This window comes from Pantherophis guttatus, chromosome 2, assembly GCF_059756535.1.
Source record: "Pantherophis guttatus breed Tessera chromosome 2, ASM5975653v1, whole genome shotgun sequence".
In the NCBI taxonomy this organism is placed as follows: Eukaryota; Metazoa; Chordata; class Lepidosauria; order Squamata; family Colubridae; genus Pantherophis; species Pantherophis guttatus.
The window spans coordinates 20,642,829-20,657,438 of record NC_142064.1 but is presented as its reverse complement, the minus strand read 5'-3'; the positions used below and the strand labels follow the sequence as shown (position 1 = coordinate 20,657,438).

Here is a 14,610-nt window from a genome sequence, read left to right as displayed (position 1 = left end):
TCCCTCATGAGCTGTTTTCGCTGGCAAAGACATTGCGGGCCGATCCTTCGCTGTTTCCAGGACAGACCCATGGACCAGATCTAAGCATCTGTGGGCTGGATTTGGCCCACAGGCCTTGAGTTTGACACCCCTATCCTGGGGCAATCAACTTCACAGAATCCAATTGGAGTCAAGGAGAAGAGGATTATGCTATGTATTTAGTCTCACTAAAAGTAAAGACTCCTGTAAACCAGGTTCATCTGCTGAGGACCCAATAGACAAAAACCATTGTTTTCTTGAAAAAAAGAAAACAAGTACCGTGTTTTCCCGAAAATAAGGCTATGTCTTATATCAATTTTTGCTCCAAAAGATGCTTTAGGGCTTATTTTCTGGTTAGGTCTTATTTTGAGGGAAATACGGTACTAAAAGCATCCATCTGACTGACAATCTTAACTGGGGCTTATCTTGGGGGTAAGGCTTATATTGCAAGTACCCTGAAAAATCATGCTAGGACTTATTTTCTGGTTGGGTCTTATTTTCGGGGAAACAGGATAGTTTGCTACAGCTTTTTCTATACATTTCCCTTTCATTTTCTTACAAGATGGAAAAGAACACACCTCTGTTCTGAAAAGGTTCCAAATTCTTCACCCTTGAAGCAAAGAACAAATTAGGCCATACTGTTGCCCCAGTGTCAAGATAATAATCAAGAATTATTTCCATATCAAATTATGTGAATTTGACCTTTTGAGCACATTACAAAATGTGTGTGTGCATTGCTCGCGCCTACAAAAACTCAATTATAGTAAATATTATATTTACGACTTCAGATGAAATAAGCTTGAGTCATATGATGTTAATGATGGTGGTTTCATTCCCTGAATGGCACTTGAATAACTGCAAGCATATTGTTGAACTTGTTTTCTAAAGCTTCCTGACTATGGAGATATAAGAATATATTTTCATTCTTATTTTAGGCAAAGCTATGGAAATGCACTTTTCAATCCCAGAGAAAATGTTGTCATATCTACCTACCACCATTCCAGGTTCCAAACTAACCCACTGCAGCTCAGATTCATTTTGATTTGAAGTTAATGTATATTTGCATCAGAAGCTGGATTTTGCTCATCACAGTTTGATTTCTTGAAACTACCAGTTGTTTTTATCACACTCATGCTACTTTTACTTCCTTGGTACGCCAAATGACATTAGTCCTAGGTCAAAATCTACCAGTTAAGATTTCTGCCCATTGGCAATTACCAATCATGGCAGGGAGTCAAACTAGATTGGGGGCTAAGCCTTTGTAATGTAGTGTTTAGAATGCTGGACTAGGACTGTAGAGATACAGGTTTAAAAAATCCACCCTCAGCCGTACAGTTGGGGACAGTTGCTGTCTATTAGCTTGACTTTATCAGTGGTGGGATTCAGCTGGTTCTCTCTGGATCGTGGACCCTCTCCTCTCTGTGGCAGCCCCTCAAATACTGGAACACTGCTATCATGTCTCCCCTGGTCCTTCTCTTCACTAGACTAGCCATGCCCAGTTCCTGTAACCGCTGTTCATCTGTTTTAGTCTCCAGTCCCCTAATCATCCTGGTTGCTCTCCTCTGCACTTTTTCTAGAGTCTCAACATCTTTTTTATAGTGTGGTGACCAAAACTGCCTATGTTAAAGTGAGCAGCATTTTTCTTTCTTTTTTTCTTGTAGGTCTTGGAGGTGCTCTGGGATACCTGACGGGGGCCATTGATTGGGGAGCAACCATTTTGGGAAAATATTTGGGGTCAGAATTCCATGTGATGTTCTTTTTTGGGGCCCTTGTGTTCCTGCTCTGTCTTACGGTGCACTTGTGCAGCATCCGTGAATCCCCTCTTGTTCACACCAGTGACGAGACTAAAATCCTGGTGAAAAGCTCTCAGCCTGATCAATATGGTGCCATAGAAAGTGTCAAGAATAACAGTGAATACAGTGAAATGCAGATTTCACCCAAAGAGGAGAAACTCACCACAAAAGCAGACATTCAGGTAACAGCGCTTTTTAAGTTTACATTTATTTTAATTATTGAAATGCTGTCTCCCATTTCATGAAAAGTTCAGTGGGAATGTCATGTGATCCAGAAAAAGCCCTAATCCTGAATCGGGATTGGAATCTTTGCAAATGTGGATTTGCAAAAGATTGTTGTGAGCCGCCCTGAGTCCTTTCGGAGATAGGGCGGCATATAAGTCCAAATAATAAATAAATAATAAATAATAAATGGGTAGTATACAAATAAATCCAATAAATAAATGATCAATTATCATGAATTATTCTTTTTGTGTGCACAATTCAGAAAATGTCATCACGACAGCTAGTCCTCGAGTTACAACCTTTCATTTGGTGGCCGTTCAAAGTTACAACGGCACTGAAAAAAGTGATTTATGACCATTTTTCACACTTGCAACCATTACAGCATCCCCACGGTCACGCGATGAAAATTCAGAAGCTTGGCAACTGACTCATATTTATGACGGTTGTTGTGTACCGAGGTCATATGATCACCTTTTGTGAACTTCTGGCAAGCCAAATCAGTGGGAACTGCAGATTCCCTTAACAACTGTGTTACTAACTTAATAACTGTAGCAAAAAAGGTCGTAAAATGGGGCAAAATTCACATAACAATTGTCTCGCTTAGCAACATAAATTTTTGGCACAATTGTGGTCGTACGTCGAGAACTACTTGTATAAAAAACAACTGGGATGAGATTTAATCCATTTTTCTGAATGGAATGTATCTGTAGCGTAGCGTTAACTTTGATGACATGGTTTCATCTCTACAAGTTTAGGCTAGTCGTCTTTGTTGGTTTGTTGTTGGTTTTGTTGACTTTGCTTGACTCTTCCCAATGGATTCTCCAAGATATTACTATTTTGTGTACATCAAAGGTTTGTGCTTGCCATGTGATTGTGAAAACATGAGAAATATTTCTCTCTCTCTTTTTCTCTTTATGTGTCTGATTGACAGAACTATTTTAGACCAAAGATAGATCTGATGTCCTCCAGATGTTTTGGACTGCCACTTTGATATTTCCTGTCACAAATAACATAAAAATGTAAAAAAGGTATTTGTCATTAGCCATGTGGGCTAAACCAAATGGCAGCTGCCATCTCAATACATCTAGGGCCGTGATGGCGAACCTATGGCATGCATGCAAGCAGAGCCATCTTTCTGGGCATGTGAGCTGTCGCTCAACTCACCTGCAGCTGCGCATGTGTGCGTGCCCCAGCTGGTGTTTGGGCCTCTGGTGCGCATGCGCACAATTCAGGAGACCCAGCTGGTCTTTGGAGCGCACCTGCACATGCGTTTGTGCATGCATGCATGAGTACTTGCGAAAATGCACAGATGGTGTGATTGCACAAGCAGTGCATGGGGAGCCGCGTGAAAGCCGCACACATGTGCAGATGGTGTCATTGTGCATGCAGGACACGGGGGCACGCGCAAAAGCCATGTGCATGCGCAGATGGTGTGGTTACACGCGCAGCACACGTGGGAGGAGCCGCGCGTTAGCAAGAATAGCATGCTCGCGCGCGAAGCGCGTACCTGTTCAGCATTCGGTGAGTAAAAGGTTCGCCAGCACTGATCTAGGGAATATCAAATTATGGCAAGATGGTTCATACAGTAGAATTCTTAGAAATTACATTCCTAATTCCTGAGAAACGGAAAATTGGTCATGTCATATAATAGTAATAATAAAAATAGCAACTCTATTGAGAACTCAAAAGATAAATAAAACTGCCAAGTCCGGTCTAAACGTCTGGCTGACTGTGCAACCAACCATAATAATTTGTTAAACTTTTATGCTGCCCAATTCTCAACAACTTGGATGGCTCACAACAATCCAAAAAATATTTTTAAAAACCCTCTCAACAAAACTTAAAAAATAAAGATAAAAGATGGCAAGGGTGATTAAGCGAGGGGCCCTACTCTCTCTTGCTGAAGGCCTTCCAGGATTCAGATAAGAGGAAAGTAAAATCAGCATTACAGAAATTACTCCCAAACCACACATATATTGGCATCCTTCAGTCTCAAGAGACTATGGTATCGTGCTCTGGAAAGAGGTCCTAAAACAGCATCTGGTGTGAGTAAAAAGGCCAATTCGAGAGTGGCAATCTCTTCCACATTGAGGGCAGATACATTCTGTCCCCTGCCCAGCCCCCAGATTTCGCTGGTTCCGGGACTGCCTCTTTGCCTCAGCCTGCCGAACAAGTGTCTCTTCAAATTGGAGAAGGCCATGCTGCGTCTTTAGCCTCCAAGCTGAACAATCGGAGGTCAAGGTTTCCCAATAATTAATGTCCATTCCCAAGGCTTTTAGATCCCTCTTGCAGATATCCTTATATCGCAGCTGTGGTCTCCCTATGAGGTGCTTTCCCTGCACTAATTCTCCATGCAGGAGATCTTTCGGAATCCGACCATCAGCCATTCTCACGACATGCCCCAGCCAGCGTAGACGTCGCTGTTTCAATAGTGTATATATGCTAGAAATTCCAGCACATTCCAAGACTGCGCTATTTGGAACTTTGTCCTGCCAGGTGATGCCAAACCACACAACTCCTCTGTAAATTGGTGTTAGAAGGAACAAAACACAACTATTTACATTATGTAAACTTACCAGTCTTTGTGTCAGGGTTTCAAGTAACAAACCCAAAGCAATTAAAACCCTGCGGCCTAGAGTTTCCTCAAAGCATGATTTTATTAGGAATGTCATATTGGCACAGCTGGTGAAAACCCGACTCTGAAGGACCCGAGGTTTTCCCCACCCAAATCAAAACCCAGAGTTCTTTCTCCCAGGTCACACATCCATCACGTGGTCCAATCAGGTTGCAGTGATGGATTGTCTGCTAAAATAAAGCCAGGTCATGACACATACTTGAAAGTAAATCTAGAAGCCTATAATTGTGGAGTCTGTCTGGCAAGAACAAAGATTGCTTATCCACAGGAAATATGCATGTGTAAAGCTTTTAACAATTCTGGGTAGTTAGAAAGCTGATAAAAGTAACAAGAGTTAGGCAACTTGCACACCTCAGCTAAAAGTTAGGAATAGAGATGGCCTGCAGCAAATAAAATGTGCATTAGAAAACTCCTGGGGCATTCATTAGCCAAGGCTTAGAAATAGGGACAGCTAGAGACCAATAGAACAAATTGTAGAATTATTACTAAAATGTTTATTAGATGATATTTCTTGTTATCCTGCCTTGTCCCGCCTTCTCCTTTAGTGAAAATGTATAAAGCTTTCTTAATCCTTTGTTCTGGGCTCTCTTGGCATTTTGGCCAGGAGCCCTTTTCTTTGGGGTACCCCAATAAAAAGCAATCAAAACCTGCACCTCGTGTCTGGTGTCCTTCGTTGGCCTCGGCACCAGGCTCAGACCCGAATTGGGGACAACAGCAGTCCCAACTCCAGCTGGCTTTTGTCTACGCCCTCCAACTCCTGGTAGAATGTCCTTGGCTCCCATGGGAAGGAATGCTATTTTGGCTACACATCCCCCAGCTATGTCTATCTCCCTTCTCACGTTCCACAGCTCTACGCAGCCTTGCTGTTGGCAGCCCTGAAGATGCTCCCAAAATGGCCTCAGGGCTGACACTTTGATAGTGGCCAAATTCCCTTGATTCCAGTCTTAAATTCTTCTGGATTATATTCCACAGATCACGAGACTTCAGATATCATATACTCCTAGAAAAAAACAATCAAGATGGTGACTGGGCTTACAGGATTGAAGCCCCAGCCCTTTTTATGAACACTGCACCGGCAACACACGCATAAAAAGGGGACCAACCTTCAATTGAAACAAGCACAGCCATTGTCTTGACTTTTTAAAACATTTTGGAAATGCCCCTGGAAGAGGTATTGCTCTTGACTGGTGCAGTAGGCCTCAACACGGGTAAAGTAAAGTATAACAAAGAAAAAAGGCCTTTCTGGATGTTATTTCAAATCTTAGCTCCCTCAAAATCTGTGAAGGATGTCTCAAAAGTCATCTGCTAAAAATATTTTATTGGGTTTTGCTGTATAGCAGGTGTGAGGCGTGGGCATCAATAACATTGGCTGTGTGTCAGCTTGCTTATTCCCCTTTTTAAACCTATTATGTCAATATCTGCTAATCCTGCATTAATGCAACTATGAAGATAGAGGCTCTGCTCAATAAAATCTTCCGTTTTTAATTTTTGAAGATAAATCTTTGGCATTGATTCCAGAAAAGCAATATGTGTGCCTGGCTACATTCGTTCGCTTGATTACTTTTGATTTGATTTTATGCTTTGCAGTTGTGGAAAGAATGAATTTTGCAATGTTGTGCTATATCATTCAGTTAGGCACTCATATGAAAGCAGTGAAAAAAAAATCAAATTATGCATGCATAGTTTGATTTTACATTACAGTAAGTTTTAATCCTAGAAAGCAATGGGTTACATCAGGGGTGTCAAATTCGCAGCCCGTGGGCCAGATGCATCACGCACTGGCCCCGCCCACTCCCGTTTTAGCAAAGGGGGAAAAGTTGTGATTACTTCATGTGACAACAACGTGATGACATGGGTTTGACACTCTTGGGTTACATTGTACAGTAGATGAAGTCTAGGAAAAAATTATTGATTTATTTTATTTATTTTAGTTTGTCGAGCATGTATGAGAAAACAAGTATAAGTATGAATATAACATAAGTATAAACAGGTATAAGTATATACATAAGAAATGAGTATGAATAAATGGGAACAGTAGGACAGGGACAGTAGGCATGCTGGTGCGCTTATGCACGCCCCCTTACAGACCTCTTAGGAATGGGGTGAGGTCTACGGTAGACAGTCTAAGGTTAAAGGTTTGGGGATTTGAGGATGTAACAACAGAGTCCGGTATTGTATTCCAGGCATTGACCACTCTGTTGCTGAAGTCGTATTTTCTGCAATCGAGTTTGGAGCGGTTTCCTTTGAGTTTGTATCTATTGTTTGCCCTTGTATTATTGTGGTTGAAGCTGAAGTAGTCATTGACAGGTAAGACGTTGTAGCAGACAATTTTGTGTACAAAGCTTAGGTCAGATTGTAGGCGGCGTAGTTCAAGGTTATCCAAGTCCAAAATTTCAAGCCTGGTAGCATAAGGGATTCTATTGCGAGCAGAGGAGTGGAGGACTCTTCTCGTGAAATACCTCTGGACTCGCTCAATTGTATTAATGAAATACAATTAAAATGAAATGTTAATATGCATTTTATTTCTGAAAGACAAATAAAGATGTTTTTCAGATCACCTTCCATCCAAATCTGCATATGCCACCACCTGCATATTTGGCCTAAATTTGGTTTAGGCTAGTGGGCCTCACCTTATGTTGTTCTAATCAAAACTAAGCTGTCAAATCAAGGAAGAAGAGTGCACAAACAATGTTCTGCAATCAATAGCAACCTTGACCTTGGGAAATTACAGCATTACAAAATTGAACAGACCAGTGTTGACTTCTGTATTAACTTTGCAGAAATTCTGTAATTCTGTGATCGTTGTCTTTGTTGTGTTACACTCTTGCCTGTATATTTGTGATCTTCAAGATCCTTGACAGTTGACTGACAATAATGGTTTGGAGAGAGAAAAAGGATTAATATGGAAGGAATATTGAATGACACTTGTATATTGTACAGTTTGCACACCCTGACACAGCATATATAATCTAGGATTAATTCTCCTAGTATCTGTGGGTTGGGAATTTTGCATTGTGCTTTCAATATAGTACATCCAGAAATTGCAGGTTCAAGAAGGCCAGTCCAGGGAAAATAGGACATGCCTTACAAAGGCCAAGCAAGCAAGTCAAAGGGTTTCTACAAATCTCACAGTGGGGATTTCGACCCACAACCCAATTCACATCTGTCTCAGCAATGGAGTCTTAGCAATGAAATGGGCTGCCAAAGTCTATGCATCTTAAAGTTGGCAAGGTTGAGAAACTCTGGTCTATGTGACCTCCGTTGCTGGACTGGGACATTTAAGAGAACAAGGAGAAAATATATTGCAAGTCATCAGTGTGACAAATATACATTAGCTAAATTTGCTAGCTGGAGAAAACGCATGTATTCTTTAGCAAATTGTAGCAAGGGACTCAGATTAGGGAATGCAAGTAGGTAAAGGTTTAGACACATAGCAGCATATACATATAGAAACTTACCTTAGACTCTTCCATATTTCTTAACTATTCATTTATATCAGTGATGGGATTCAAAAAATTTTTTGGAAGGGATTGGGCTTTTTCAAGAGATGAAATAATTACCCATTTCATTCCTTAGCTCCTTAAAAGACTGACTATTTCACCCTGTCTATTTGACAGGAAATTTGGATGCCAGAAAAATCAGTTCTGGGGACTGGATGTGAGGTTTGACCCTTCAGCTATGAAACCTAAATATAATTTATGTAGCTAGAATTTTAATGCACTCTTCTATTATTCATTCATTCATTTATTCATTCATTCACTTAACATATTCATATACTACTTCCTGTGTCAAAGTACCTTATTTTAAGTCATAAGTCATAAGTTTATTTGTCAAGCATATATAAGATAACAGGTAAAAGTATAAACATAATTTGAATACATGAAAAGAATAAGTAAAAAAGAATATTAGGACAGGGATGGTAGACACGCTGGTGCACTTATGCACGCCTCTTACTGACCTCTTAGGAATGGGGTGAAGTCAACAGTAGACAGTTTAAGGTTAAAGTTTTGGGAGTTTGGGAAAGAAACTAGAGTCAGGTAGTGCATTCCAGGCATTGATCACTTTGTTACTGAAGTCATATTTTCTGCAATCGAGTTTGAAGTGGTTTACTTTGAGTTTGTATCTATTATTTGCTCATGTATTGTTGTGGTTGAAGCTGAAGTAGTTGTTGACAGGAAGGACATTGTGGCAGATAATTTTATGTACTATGCTTAGGTCAGACTGAAATTGGCGTAGTTCTAAGTTGTCTAAGCCCAAAATTTGGAGTCTGGTGGCATAAGGTATTTTATTGCAGTTAGAGGAATGGTAAAACATAAATGGTAAAACTGTAAAAGAAGAAATAAATACTTAAAGCAATATATTAAAATACTAAAAAGCAACATTAATTAAAGGGTATTCATTAAAACATTGGAGCAAGAAATGACTGGATGAAAAGGTTAAGTTTAGAAGTTTTTCAAATTTCAGGAGGCCAAGATCTCTCTCTGGGTAGTTGCTCTGTAGACACAACAATGGAGATTGGTGTGGCTCACCATAGGTTGAGCAGTGGGGGTTGGGTTGGCATTTGAAACCAGGCATTTATTTTAGATACTTCAGCAGACATAAAACAGATCTTTCACTGGAGAATATTTGACTATCTACTATTCAGATGTTTACAAGGCTTGTGCATTTTTCCCCTTCCCAGGTTCAAAGGCAGATAACCATTATGTCTCTCCTAGAAGCTCTTATAAACATGCCACCTCACTACCGCAGCTTATGCCTGAGTCACTTGATGGGATGGACAGCTTTCCTTTCCAACATGCTCTTCTTCACAGATTTTATGGGACAGGTAAAGAAATTAAAAAAAAGTTTTGGAGCTAGAAGGTCCTTGATAGGTGACTGATCCAATTGTGGGCTCAGTGCAAGAATCCAGTTAAAAGTATCTATACTATAACAAATGTCTCTTCAGCTTCTGAGTTTCTGAATACATCATCCTAGAAATAGACCAGGACTCTTCATTTACAGAAGATACTTGTATTTTTGTTGACAACATGCAGAATTATTCATTAACAGCTCAAGCAGCGATCCCAGGGAAATAGATGACTTCAGGCTTTCTATATAGATTTGGGTAGGCTGGGTTGCTGGGGAATTCATTTTTATTTTATTTGAAAATCTTTGCTTTTTTTATCTTCCATATTCTCCAAAATATGAAATGTCAGCGAGTGTTTAAAATGATGATTCCCTGGAGCTCCCAAACACATGCAGTTCCACTTAAAAGCTGAGAGATGGACTGAAAATGTACTATTGACCCTATTTTCTGCTTTTCATCAGTAGTGATAACATCTCCTTTGAATCAAGCTCAACTGAAGACTTAATGGATATATGCATGTGATTTGCTTGGAGAAAATAAGGAAGTAGTTTGCAACTGTCTACTGGGAAGTTTATTCAACTTTCTAGTCTATCTTACAATTCCAGAATTTTCTTCTTCATTCTAAGAAGGGACTAGTTGATCACACTATAATAACACCACACTATAAAAAAGATGTTGAGACTCTAGAAAAAGTGCAGAGGAGAGCAACCAGGATGATTAGGGGGCTGGAGACTAAAACATATGAAGAATGGTTACAGGAACTGGGCATGGCTAGTCTAGTGAAGAGAAGGACCAGGGGAAACATGATAGCAGTTTTCCAATATTTGAGGGGCTGCCACAGAGAGGAAGGGGTCAAGCTATTTTCCAAGGCCAGACAAGGAATAATGGATGGAAACTGATCAAGGAGAGATTCAACCTACAAACAAGGAGAAATTTTCTGACAGTGAGAACAATCAACCAATGGAACAGTTTCAGGGGTGAAATGTTCCCGGTTTGGACCGGATCGCCCGATCCAGTAGCGATGGCGGCAGGTGATTCGGAAAATCAGTAGCAAAAATCCCTGCCCCCCCCCCATGCCCAGCTGAGCCGCGCGATCATCAGAGGCTTTTTTTTTTTACTTTTAAAAGCATTTTTTTCTACAACCTCTTCGGCCAAAAAAATGCTTTTAAAAGGAAAAAATAAAGCCTCTGAATATTGCATGGCTCAGCTGGGATTGTCATAGCCTTTTAAAAGCATTTTTTTTACAACCTCTTCAGCCAAAGAGGTTGTAGAAAAAATGCTTTTAAAAGTTAAAAAAAAAAAAGTTGGCCACACCCACCCAGTCACATTACCCCCACCAAGCCACGCCCACAGAACCGGTAGTAACAAATTTTACATTTCACCACTGAACAGCTAGCCTTTGGAAGTTGTGGGAGCTTCATCACTGGAGGCTTTCAAGAAGAGACTGGACTGCCATTTTTCAAAAATGGTGTAGGGCAGTGGTGGGATTCAGCCAGTTCGCACCACTTCGGGAGAATCGGTTGTTAAATTTCTGAGCAGTTTGGCAAACTGGTTGTTGGAAGAAATCATTAGGGCAGAGAACTGGTTGTTAAATTACTTGAATCCCACCACTGGTGTAGGGTCTCCTGTTTGGATGGGTGTGGGTGGATTGGACTAGGTGACCTACGAGGTCCCTTCTAACTCTGTTAATCTGTAATCTGTAATCTCAATCCTGTTTAGCTTGTTCTGATCAACCAAGGTTGGTTGGAGGCTGTCATCTAATAGGCAGTAGATAACTAGTAAGCAGTCTTGCTTTAGAAAAACAAACAACTAAAACTAGTACGAGCAAATAAACAACAATATAATATAGTCCTGTGCAGGGTGGATTTGATTTAAATCGAGCTGATTTAAATCACAATTTAAATCATGATTTAAATCACTAATAAAAAGGCTTGATTTAAATCAACTCGATTTAAATCATAATTTTTAAAGAGCAACTGTCATCTCTGCTACTCCTTTGACCCACTGTTGACTCACCGATAGTCCCAGTGTTACAGAATATACAGCCTCATGCTACATAACTAAGCTCCATTTCATGCTGAATAAACTAAATTATTTATGTATCTTAAATAGAAAACTATCTTACGATAGATTTTTACCCAAAAAGTTTTTTATTAAAATAAATTCGATATTGTATATGTTGTTTGTAATGTTACTTAAAATTTTTTTAATAAAAAATTAAAAAAAATTAAAAAAATTAAAAAAAATTTTAAAAAATGAAAATAAATAAATAAAATAAATTCAATAAAAATCAAAAAAATCCGATTTAAATAAAAAAAATCTGATTTAAATAAAAAAAAAATCTGATTTTTTTGATTTTTTAAAAAAATCATTGATTTTTATCCACCCTGGTCCTGTGCATGCTTACCCAGAAGAATATTGTGCTGATTTCAACAGACGTCATTCCAAGTCTGCACAAGGCCTCTTTCTTAGATTTTTCTCTTACAATGAGAAACTCTATAAAATATATAAATAACTTTGTGATATAACTAAAAGCTAATCATTGTGGGGGATTTTCTGGGGGGAAGACTTCCAGTTTTATATAAATTCAGATGGCCACATTTCTTTTCATTAAAATGAAAAATTCCCTGGTCAATTACAAAACGTTTTTCCAGGAGTAAGCAGTCCTGCTTTAGTTAAAAAAAAATTGCCAAGATTTGAAGTTGATGGAGCATTCAACCCATTTGGATTACCAAAAGACTTTTTTGGTGAACATGGCAGCATTGCAATGAATGTCATTGATCAACTCAAACAGGCAGTGATTCCACTTATTCCATACTGATGTGTATTTGCAGTATACATTTCGCACTGGGCAATTATTTACTTGGGGACTGAGCAAGGTATCCCAAAACTAGATGAACCAAGAGAAAACCATTACAGATATATTGTTCTGATATTTCCATTGCTTCAGTGGTGGGTTCCTCCCGGTTTGGCCCGGTTCGGCCAAACCTGTAGTGGTGACGTCACCAAACCGGTTCTCTTTGTCTGGGAGCTGGGCCCTTCCGCCCACCCCCACGTTATTCCTACTTTTATTTCTTTTTTTTTAGTCCAGCTGATAGGTGCGGCTGAGTGGATTGCCGCACCTCAGCTGAGCAGATATCTAATGTGTTGCGCGGAGCGCAAGTTTGGTGCGCATGCAAGCTAAGTGAGCATGCGCATGGTGATCGCCTGCGAAGTGCATGCATGAAGAGAACCGGTAGTAACGCCGGTTGGAACCCACCACTGCATTGCTTTGTATTTCCAATTGTCTATTTTCTAGATCAGTACAGGTAGTCCTCGATTTACAACTATTAGAATAGAATAGAATAGAATAGAATAGAATAGAATAGAATAGAATAGAATAGAATAGAATAGAATAGAATAGAATAACAGAGTTGGAAGGGACCTTGGAACAGGGGTAGGTTCTACTTACCTTTACTACCAGTTTGCAGTGGGACCACACGTTCTTTGCTCGCACGTGCGCGCGCTCTTCTGTGCTTGCGCAGAAGCGTTTTGATGACGTCGGGGTCGGTGGGCGGAGCCTCCCACAGGTTTTACTACCAGTTCTATAGAACCAGTGTGAACCAGGGGCAACCCACCACTGCCTTAGAGGTCTTCTAGTCCAACCCCCTGCCCAGACAGGAAACCCTACACCACTTCAGACAAATGGTTATCCAACCTCTTCTTAAAAACTTCCAGTGTTGGAGAATTCACAACTTCTGGAGGCAAGTCGTTCCACTGATTAATTGTTCTAACTGTCAGGAAATTTCTCCTTAGTTCTAAGTTGCTTCTCTCCTTGATTAGTTTCCACCCATTGCTTCTTGTCCTACCCTCAGGTGCTTTGGAGAATAGCTTGACTCCCTCTTCTTTGTGGCAGCCTCTGAGAGATTGGAACACTGCTATCATGTCTCCCCTAGTCCTTCTTTTCATTAAACTAGACATACCCAGTTCCTGCAACCATTCTTCATATGTTTTAGTCTCCAGTCCCCTAATCATCTTTGTTGCTCTTCTCTGCATTCTTTCTAGAGTCTCCACATCTTTTTTACATTGTGGCGACCAAAACTGAATGCAATATTCTAAGTGTGGCCTTACCAAGGCATTATAAAGTGGTATTAACACTTCACGTGATCTTGATTCTATCCCTCTGTTTATACAAATGAATGTTTATTCATTTAATGACTGTTTGAAATTACGGAGGCTTCCCCCCTGAAAAAATCACTTATGATCTAAATTTGTATTCATGAGTGTTGCAAATTGTTACACTGTTTCCCATGATCATGTGATTGCAATTTTGGCACCTGGCAACCAGTTCACATTTATGGCTGATTGAAGCATCCCACAGAAGCATGTGATTGGTTTAATGACTGTGGTGTCTTGACTAATGACTGTGGTTAAAATGGTGATGTGACTTATTGATTTATGACTGCGACAACATGTGATGGAAATCCTGGACCCAACTGTGGTCATAAATTGAGGATTACCTGTATATTAAATTCTGGTCTTTGGGATTTCTACTTTCTTTAGCAATGAAATTTGGATAGGTTCCATGTCACAACCACTTTTTAATCCTGTCTTTTTGATGCTTCTCAGATTGTGTTCGAAGGTGATCCTTATGCCCCTCACAACTCCACTGCTTATCTGACCTATAAAAAGGGTGTAGAGATTGGATGTTGGGGTTTGTGCATCAATGCTATTTCTTCTTCAGTCTATTCCTGTGAGTATCATTTCAATTTGGCTGAAATTCCTGAAAGCAAGAGTTAAATATATAGGGCTAAACATCTGCCTGTCTGTCTATCACAGTGGTCGGCAACCTTAAACACTCAAAGAGCCACAAAGATCCTAAGAGAAGCCCCCCATTCAATTCTGGAGCCGACCGGAAGTCCGATTCTCCCACTATAGAATCTCCTTCTAGTGTGGCGTCCATTTCCTCCACCTGTCCTAACCGAAAGCCCTATCAATTGTGGAGCCAACCAGCGACAGGGAGCCACAGCAGAGGGATGAAAGAGCCACATGTGGCTCCAGAGCTGTGGGTTGCCGATCCCTGGTCTATCATATAGCTATCACATTTTATAACC

The 14,610-nt window shown here is 40.1% G+C and overlaps 1 protein-coding gene across 1 annotated transcript in view; it reads left to right on the top strand.

The window, feature by feature from the left end:
* SLC45A2 (solute carrier family 45 member 2) overlaps positions 1-14,610 on the top strand; it is a 28,894-nt gene that overhangs the window by 7,160 nt on the left and 7,124 nt on the right. Inside the window, exons 3-5 of the mRNA XM_034442495.2 lie at positions 1,680-1,993; positions 9,353-9,496; positions 14,126-14,249. Coding sequence (XP_034298386.2) covers positions 1,680-1,993; positions 9,353-9,496; positions 14,126-14,249 — 582 coding nt within the window. The remainder of the gene's footprint in view (positions 1-1,679; positions 1,994-9,352; positions 9,497-14,125; positions 14,250-14,610) is intronic.